This window comes from Myotis brandtii, unplaced genomic scaffold (assembly GCF_000412655.1).
Source record: "Myotis brandtii unplaced genomic scaffold, ASM41265v1 scaffold52, whole genome shotgun sequence".
In the NCBI taxonomy this organism is placed as follows: domain Eukaryota; kingdom Metazoa; phylum Chordata; class Mammalia; order Chiroptera; family Vespertilionidae; genus Myotis; species Myotis brandtii.
Window position 1 is genome coordinate 1,623,733 of NW_005369826.1, and position 10,078 is coordinate 1,633,810.

The 10,078-nt window shown below is 35.8% G+C and overlaps 1 protein-coding gene across 1 annotated transcript in view; it reads right to left on the reverse strand.

The window, feature by feature from the left end:
• TMPRSS15 (transmembrane protease, serine 15) overlaps positions 1-10,078 on the reverse strand; it is a 103,629-nt gene that overhangs the window by 54,212 nt on the left and 39,339 nt on the right. The window contains exons 9-10 of the mRNA XM_005877429.2: positions 6,621-6,761; positions 5,800-5,949 (exon numbers count right to left, since the gene is read on the reverse strand). Of these exons, the coding sequence (XP_005877491.1) occupies positions 5,800-5,949; positions 6,621-6,761 (291 nt within the window). The remainder of the gene's footprint in view (positions 1-5,799; positions 5,950-6,620; positions 6,762-10,078) is intronic.

Here is a 10,078-nt window from a genome sequence, read left to right on the forward strand (position 1 = left end):
TCGATGTGAGAGAGACACATTGATTGGTTGCCTCCCATACTGGCTCCAACCAGGGAAGGAGTCTGTAACTAAGGTATGTGCCCTTGACTGGAATTGAACTTGGGATCCTTCAATCCATGGGCTAATGCTCTATCCACTGAGCAAAACTAGCTAGGGCGACTTTTGGTAAATTTTTGAATTTTTTTATATGGATTAGCTGAATGTTCTTTAATGTTACACCATGTAGATTCATGCTACACTAATTTGACCTGATTTCTCATTTTTAAATTTATTGAAGTACTACACAAAGGAATGATTAAATAGATATTTTTCATTGCTATATGAGAATTTATATACTCACATGATAATTTCTTTTAAAATCCTTCAACTTTCTTAAATGTCTTTGGGTGCTCTTGGAATTAACTGAGAGTCATCTTAAAACCCAGAAAGTTGAATATATTTTGTCAATTTAAGCACACAGTCAACCTCTTTCTTGAGGCTTTAGGTTTCTCTTATAACATCCTTCTCTCTTTTCTGCTAATTTGTCCATGAACTGACCCTAGTCTTCCCCCACTCAGGATCCCAATTAAAGAGAAAAAAGCACGGGATACATGCTGAAGCTGATGTAGAGACAGCAGCAACTCAAGAGATAGTAGAACTTTCTGGAAATTTAGAAATTCTTCTCAAGAAGAAAACAGGCTGATATAAGTCGCTTTGTAAGTTGTGAGTGCATATGTAAAACCAACTGAACCCAGTAGATAAATATTGAAAGTTTTAGGTTGGAAAATCATCCAAATTTAGATTCTATTCATATTAAAAAGTAATATGATTTTCTAAAATTCAACATCACAGGAAACATAAAGAAATAAAGATAATTACTTTGAAACAGAATTATTTTATAAAAAATAACCAGAGTTATTTTATAAAAAAGTTTATATGCTAAATGAAATGCAGATATCTAAATGAGTTAAATTATTTTTGAAAATTCAACAATATAATATTTTCCTCCCCAGCACACCACTTAGAACAATACCACAGCCAATATGTGTCTGTTGAGTCCTTGTGGCGTGAAAAGAAAATCATCATAATACCAAAATTTATATAGCACATTTCATGTGCCAGCCATTTTTCTGTTTTTAAAACATAATAATCAGTTTAATGCTCATAACATGCCTCTGAGGTCAGGGTCTATTACCATCAGCCCCACTGTCCCGATGAGAGAGCTGAGAAGAGAAGACAGGTAACTTGCTGAAGCGGCAGAGCTGAGACTTAAACCTCGCTAAGACTTCAGGGTCTCTAGTGTAATGCTCTTTCCTACTACACTACGCGAACCTCCCAACACCAGAAACAACTGTGATTTCATTGACAAAGGCCAACCAAGTCTGTCTTCTTTAGTGACCTCTACACTTCGGAAATTTTCACGTTACTGACCTCATTGTCTTTAATTGTTCTGAACAAATGGGCTACTTCTGAGCACCCCGAGCTGCTGCCCAGAATCTCCACCAATGCCCTTTGCTTCTGAGAGGTTCAGAGGCACGCTGAGCCTTTAGTGCAGAGATTCAGGAGCTGGGGCTCCACCAGGAGAGAGTGCCTCACAGAAACTCAAAAGGCGAAGGGGCTTCGAAGTGCTTCCCCAAAGCAATGTCAATGCAAAGGTCATCTGCTCCATTCAGACTTTCCTGTCATCTGAAGTGGAGGCAGAGAACAAAAACCCCTGCCAGGAGAAGGGGAACACACAGCAGGAGAGACTGAATTCTCTTCCACTTCAGAGGTAGATGTTTTGACATAAAAAGCAGGTTGGAAGAAAAATGCCCCAGTGGGGTGGGGTGGGGCGGAGAGGAAATGACTGGTAGATTAGAAAACGGCTGGTCTGAGCGTTGGAGACCTATGGAGCCCTGTCATCCATTCTCATTACACGGCTGCCTCTGTGGGCTCTGAACTGCTCCCACTGGTCTCCCTTTAAATAACTCCCGCTACACGACTTTCTTCCGAGACTTCATTTCTGACCCGACTATTTAAAACCTCTACCTGACATTCGACCTGCTTCGCTTTGGTCAGTTTCATCTTGTTTCTTCAGTTATTTAATCTGTTGGCAAGCCACACCATGTCTCTCCTGTAATATACTTAGAGTCTTCAAACATCAGTGAAATTGTTTTATCTCTTATTCTGATGACATAAAAGTAGAAAAATGATAATTTGAACATCAAAGATTTCAACTACATAAAAGGCGCCTGTCACTGTGAATAGCTATACAGTAAATGCTTTCTGCACTTTCCTCTAACTACTCCTGTTCAAGTGGGGGAGAGACTTTTTTTATTACAGTAAAGGGAAAAAGTGGTCCAATTATTTGACTGTTTTAGGTCAGTCTTCTTTAGAGGGTCGGGTGATTATCACTTCGGAGTTAGTCTTCGAAGCTGTGTAGATGACAAATGCATCCACGGAGAATCGGGCCCCGAGAAATAACTTATTCAAAGAAGATTAATTAAGACTATGAATGTCATAATTTTTAATATTAAACATGTTTGGTTTATTGGGATTGGCCATCTATGCAGAGTATATATTGTTTTGTTCATAGGTCCACACTGGTAACTCACTTAGTAGGATCCTGTTAACTTTCAGATTTTATACAGAATCTGACCTTCTTCTAGCCACATCTGCTCCCACTGATCTGACAATCCCATGTTCTCTGGGGCTCAGGCAATAGCCTTCCTCTAGTCTCCATGACATCATTCTTGCCCTTCAAACTATTCTACCAGTCAGTGTGAATCTTGTCACCCCTATGCTCAAGAACCTTCGATAGCTCCGCATTTCACTGAGAAAAAAAGCCAAAGCCATAGAAGACCCATTTTATCTGAAGCCTCCTGGCTCTGTCTATTTGCATTACTCTAGCCACACTGGCGGCCTCCTGCCTTTTCTTCTAACAGGTCAGGCATGCTCCCTGCCCTGCTTTGGTCCCTCTGTCTGGAACAATCTAGATTTCTAATTCCTTCAATCCCTTAAAGTTTTGATTCAAATGTCATTTTTTCCATGAGCCCTCACATGATCACCCTATTTTAATTTGCAACATAGTACCTCAACACCTGCCTTCCTCCTGCCCTTACCAAACTGTATATTGTCCCGGAGTACTCATTCACATTTAATATGCTCCCAAAATGTAATCAGATGTCATGCGTATGGCTTATTTTCTCATTTTCTTTGCTAGAATCTGTTCCACGACAGCAGAAAAGCTGGTTTATTTTGTTCACAGATATATTTTGAGAGCCTGAATAGGGCCCGGGGCTCAACAGATTCTTCTTGAATAAAGGAGGAGATGAAGAACTTGAATGGGGCTTTTTAGTGATGAGCATGGAAATAGATGAAAAGTAATTACTTTCTACTAAGAAATATTTTGATCAAGTTGAAGTAGTGTGATGTACCATATTGTGTTATTCTAGGGATGCCATTGTTTAAAGGATACCGATTAGTCAGGTATATTTCTACCCTGAAAGAAAATTAATTCTTTAGTGTCTTCTTACTGGATGTAATTCACATTTGACATTAAATCAGCCATTTACTTTTCAGGTTATGAAAAGGAGAATATTGATCTTTGTAAAAGAAGTGGGTATTGATAATCAATTATAATGCACATAAGCGCAGATCCTTTTTATGTTATAAGCAATTTCATTTAGTCAATAACTCACTAATTAAGAAATGATTTATTGAGTCAAAGTTGTACATTCATTTATATATTCAAATATTATTTTATATGTATATTAATTAGATTCAGGTACTGAAAATGTACTAAGAATTAAAAGATTAAAAAAGATACAATATTCTTGCTCCTGAAAAGAACACTGTGGTGAAGAGAAATAAATAAGAAAGCAAATATAATGCCATGTTATCAGAAAAACAAAAGAGGTGCTTATAATACTTAACAGAAAGGAGGGTTTTAACTTGGATGTTCTGGACAGACTTTTTAAAAATATATATTTTTATTGATTTCAGAGAGGAAAGGAGAGGGATAGAGAGATAGAAACATCAATAATGAGAGAGAGTCTATTGGCTGCCTCCTTCACATCCCCTACTGGGAGGGATCGACCCCACAACCTGGGCATGTGCCCTTGGCTGGAATGGAACCTGGGAACCCCTCAATCTGCAGGCCGACGCTCTATCCAATGAGCCAAACCAGCCAGGGCTGGACAGACTTCTTAAAAGTAGTGATACATAATCTGTGTCCTTGATGCCTAGATTAATGCATGATTAGAGGAAGATTTTTGTACTTTTTTAAATTGAATCATACTCTAATCAGTAACCTACACACAAATCATATTGTAGGATGGATTTTTGTCTAAGAAAATTATCTAAATGCACAGATTTCCATCTTTTTTGTAATTTTGCTTACTTGTTAAGATCTACATTACCTCTAGATTTGTAACTTTCTATTCAGTGATTACATTTGGTATTATGAGGTCACGCTAACAAGGTTTTCATGGGTAGTCTTTCTACTGTGGGTTCCTTATCTCATGATAATCCCTGTGATTTCTGGTTTTATTAATCAAATATTATTATCTCCAATGTTAATGTTTCCACTGGAAATCCAATTCTAATGTCACATTCACATGAAAAATGTACTTACAAATCACAACACTTCTTTAGAATGAGCCCTTTCCTAGTCCTTCTGCTATGGACTGAATGATTGTATTCCCTGCTCCCTCACCCCCCAATTTATGTGTTTAAATCCTAATCCCCAATATGATGGTATATGGAGATGGGGTCTTTGGAAGGTAATTAAGTCTTTAGGTTGGAACCTTCATGGTGGGATTAGTGTCTTACAGAAAGAGACAGGAAGAGAGCTTGCCTTGCCTTTCTCCTTCCTTCCTTCCTTCCTTCCTTCCTTCCTTCCTTCCTTCCTTCCTTCCTTCCTTCCTTCCTTCCTTCCTTCCTTCCTTCCTTCCTTCCTTCCTTCCTTCCTTCCTTCCTTCCTTCCTTCCTTCCTTCCTTCCTTCCTTCCTTCCTTCCTTCCTTCCTTCCTTCCTTCCTTCCTTCCTTCCTTCCTTCCTTCCTTCCTTCCTTCCTTCCTTCCTTCCTTCCTTCCTTCCTTCCTTCCTTCCCTCCCTCCTTCCTTCTCTCTCTCTCTCTCTCTCTCTCTCTCTCTCTCTCTCTCTCTCCAGCTGTCTGTGAACCAGAAAAAGCATTCTCATGAGAACCCTACCATGCTGGCACCCTGACCTTGGACTTCCAAACTCCAAAACTAAAAAATAAATGTTTGTTGTTTAAGTTAATCAACTAGTGGTATTCATTATAACAGCATGAAAGGACTAAAACAGCTTCTCATAAGTAAATCTGTCTCTATTTTAAGATAGCATGATATTGCACATTGAAAATTCTAAGGCATTCTTAATAACTATTACAGCTAATAAGTTCAACAAGTCCATAGGGTACAAGATAATATAAAAATGAATTGTATTTCTAGCACTAACAATGAACAATCAGAAAATGAAGTTAAAGCAAAGTAGACCAAAGTTCAGAAAAGTTAATGACCTCATACAAGTCCACTTAATTGATAATAGGGGCCAAATCTAGGGTGACAACCCAAGTCTCCTTGTCTCTAATGGCCTTTGTGCACTTTTCAACATCTTGTGCACACATAGGGAAAAGAATATATTTCTGAAACACCCACTTTTACTTGCCTGAATATTTGATAACCATTTTCGTTTAAATGCATTTATTAGTTTATGATTTATAAACAAATGAAAATCTGAAAAGACTGTCTCACATTTTATACTAGTAAACAACACACATCACTTTCCTTTTGGTTTATGAATGAAATATGAATTATACCTGAAACATTGCCAAAAGTGTGGTCAAAATCTGGTCCAGTGAAAGGAGGAAAGGTATTGCCCTGAACCCTTTCCCATTCATTATCATCATTTAGATCCTGCATCCAGAAACAAAAGCCATCTTCAAAATTACAGTTAATTTTCTCATAATCTGTGAATTAAAAAAAGACAACATTTTAAGTTTAGTCTACATGTGACTAGTTGTAACAGATTGCATTGAAAATAATCTAAGCTTATAGAGGTTATAATTAAGTGGCATGCACAAAATCTTCCTTTTTAATTTATCTTAACTCTGTTTCACTCCCTTTAGTTAGAAAATCCAGCTTTTTTAGAATAATATCTTTCTTATACTTCATCAAAACTTTAGCAAAGATAAGCTTCTTGGTTTTTAATTTTACATCTTACCTCCACTGGCTTACCTACATAAACTTTGTCCCATATTTTGCTTTCTTCCTATTACTAACTTTGATATTCTAGTAAAAAAGAAGTTAGTGTAGAACATCCACAGAATTACTTTTATGCTAATTTAAAAACTTTACTTTGAATTCTTGCAATATATAATATTAATTATTTTATTGATTTATATTTTCCCTCAAATTGGTTATCTGATTCTTTTGAAGAATAATAACTATCTTCTAATTGTTCATTTATTTCTAAGTATTAAGTAGAGAGAGGTATACATAAGAGATATTCATTAAAAAACTTGTCTAATAAAACAGATTACAAACTTGTTCTAAAATTTTAGGTTCTGCAACTTTTAAAATTCCATTACAATATTAAAGTATCTGGAGATGTGAAGGCTAAAGAATAAATAATACTTACTATTAAGTTCTCTGCTGTTAAATGCACTGTATGTTGCATGAAAGCCAATATAATCATTTTCATCTGATTCTATAAGAAAGGTGGCAGTAACTTGGTTGGAAAAAATTCTAATTGTGCCAGGATTACTTTCTGAGAGAGAAGCTACAAAAGAAAATGAAAGTATATATCTGTTTATCCATCCATCCATCTATCCATCCATCCACCTATTGATCTACCAATCTACTATCAATCTATCTAATACCACTGAGGTAACTAAAAACATTAATCATAGGATTAATTAATTTTATTTTAAATGACTCTTCTTCTAAGCATTAGAAAAACAAATTATTATACATGTTTATGGCTTGAAAAAACTACATTTTAATTTTTAATTACTTAGCTACACCATATACACATAAATATATGCATTCTGTACTGAAAAAAATTTGTTTAAGAAACATGCTATGCTAACAGGGGCTAAATTCTGTCACAATAATAGAAACAAGAGTACTTCTTTGATTTTTTATCCATATACTAGTAACTGTAGGACCTCAAAATAATATGTGGTGACTTCAGGATTTTTTCTACTTTATGTTGATTTTGTAATATTGACTTACATTGATTATATTACTTCTATTGCATATTGGTTTTATCATTTTTGTCTTGACTTTAACCTATGTAAGGAATATTTTTCCAGACTTATGATTCTCAAGAGTTAGAATAGTTCTTGGGATATAGAAAGTACTCATATGATGATTTACTAAAATTATTGTTATATGAAATTTGTTCTTAAATTTATATGAATGTATTTAACATATACATTCACAATGGGGATGATATTGCTTCTCAAGGGGTAAAATTTGGTTCTCGGGGGGAAAAATCTGAATTTTTAAATGTATGAAGCCAAGATATGCATATAATGTATAAACAGATATACAGAATATCTAAAATATTAAACTTTCATGGGAGAGGAACTAGGTTAAAAATAAAGGTTTAGCTTTTTTGTTTGATAATTTGAACTGGGTATCTGATTTAGGTTTCTGAAAAGTATCACACTTGCAGGTTGGAGACAAAGCACCTTATTGAGTTCTAAAGAAAGATCCTCTTATGAACTATTGAAAATTCTGTGCTTATCACGTAGAACTTAGTAAAGAAAGTGATACATAAATGATGATTTCAATATAATATAAAAGAAAGAACATCATAGACAAGTGTTGATTCACATCTTGCTCTTTGCCTCAAAAATGTTGCATGTCATTTTTCCAGAATTTTCTCACAAAGAACTACATTGATTTAGACTCCTCCCACCATGACTTTTATATAACTGTATAACCCAAATAACTCTAGTATTGAAAATCTTTATAGTCCATAAGTGTCTAGTTGCTTAAAGGGTGTGACTATCCTAGAAACTTTGCTTCAAACCCATCTAACTCTCTCTTTCTGGCTTTTTTTTTGCATAGCAATGGGACTGTTTTCGGACAATGGCTTCTGGTTGGATCTGAATGTGGTTCAGTGGCACCCTGGATGGTTGTACTGTGTTGGATCCTCAGGTTTTCTAATGGTATTGCACTAGTCTAGATAGTCCAGAGATGTATGTTCTGAGGCCCATTACCATACAAACTTCTGGAAATGGTGTAGCATGTTTGTGTCTGTAGAGACTTTATAAACTTTCCTCAGATTCTTAAAGTCTCCTTGACTAGAAGGAGACTCAGAACGTGGATCCAGAGGAAAGCACATACCTGATGCCTCCAGGAAGACAGCAGCAGGTGGTGGTTAAGAGGAGGGGCTCCAGAGTCAGCATGAGAGTTAGTTCTGACTCCATATCTTACTAGCCTTCTCCGTGTCTCAGTGTCCTCTGATATAATAATACTTTCCATAAAGGTTTGCAATAAAAAGGAAACGAGTAACTTTCATGTGTTACAGTGACTGGTGTATAGTAAATGCTCAATAAATACTATCATGTCTCCTTCTCCCTAAATGGGTTGTAAGCCCTGAAAACATAGAGATTATACCTAATGCTTTCTATGCCTCCGCCATTCTGCCTGAGCATCAGAAACTTTTAAGCAAATTTGGGTGCCAGATTAATATGTGAGTAACTAGAGTGACAGAGTTTGCCTACATAAAAGAATCAGGTCTGAAGTTGAAAGAAAAAAAAAGTTTCCTAATGATTTTTAAAGGCTGGATTTTTCTAGAGCACATTCAATACATTTTTAGGCAATAATTCCTTATGAAAATCCATTGGCTTCTACTGAAACCGTCTTACACTTCTATAAATATTAATTTCCATAAACTGGCCAAATAGTCATATTTAAAAGTGAATAAACTCATCATTTGTCTTTTAACAGCAAAGCCTCTGGCGAGTAGGTCTTGTGAAAGAGAACAGCATGGAAGCATGAATAAGATACAAGGAAATTTGAAAGGAGGGCGATGGGCAGGAAAGACACTTTCTACAAAGTATGAGTCTAAAGCCCCAAAATATTGATTCCATCCAATTTACAAGAGAAGAAATTCTGCCACTGGAGTGTGGTCTTTGTATGTTATAAACATTTTGTTGAGTGCTCATGATTAATTTGGTATGGTGTTAAGTGCCCGTGACATGGGGAAGAAATAACCAGGTCCCCCTATTAGAAAAGTTCAGATTGGTGAATTATAGAAAAATAACTTTGGAATTAATCTATATGGGAGAAATGCCATAGGGACATCAAGAAGGTGTATGAGGAAATTGTCTTTAATTTATCTGGGCACTATGATTGGAGAATCTTTGAGAGTCTCTGGGAAGATCAACACTTTAAATCAGTGCTTGTTCAACTTTTCCATATAAATAATCCCATCAATAGAAGTGAGTGAATGGGCGCTTCTAAGTTAACACAAAAGTGTTTGAATAAAAGTGCAAAGTTAATAAAAATTCTTGACTTTGAAAAATATTTGCATGTATTACTTAATCCCATATCCACAATATGATTATTTTCTTGTAGGGTAAGTTGACGATTCAGGAAGATCCACTATGTTTATTATACTCATGTGTGCTTAACTTTTAAAAGCAGCCTCTGTGGAAAACAGTATGGAGTTTCCTCAGAAAATTAAAAATGGAGCTCCCATTTGACCCAGTAATCCCATTTCTAGAAATATATCCCAAGAAAACAGAAACACCAGTCAGAAAGGACATATGCACCCCTATGTTCATAGCAGCACAATTTATAATAGTAAAGATTTGGAAACAACCTAAGTGCTCATCAACAGATGAGTACATTAAATGGTTAAGAGTACCTTCTTTTTTACAGCAGTGTAGTGTTCCATTACATCTACACAATGGACTACTACACTGCTGCATAAAAGAAGGAACTCGTAACCATTTGCAACAGCATGGATGGACCTGGAGAGCATTATGCTAAGTGAAATAAGCCAGTCAGAGAAAGATAAATATCACATCATCTCACTCATATCTTACATAATAAAACCCTAATATGCAAATCGACTGA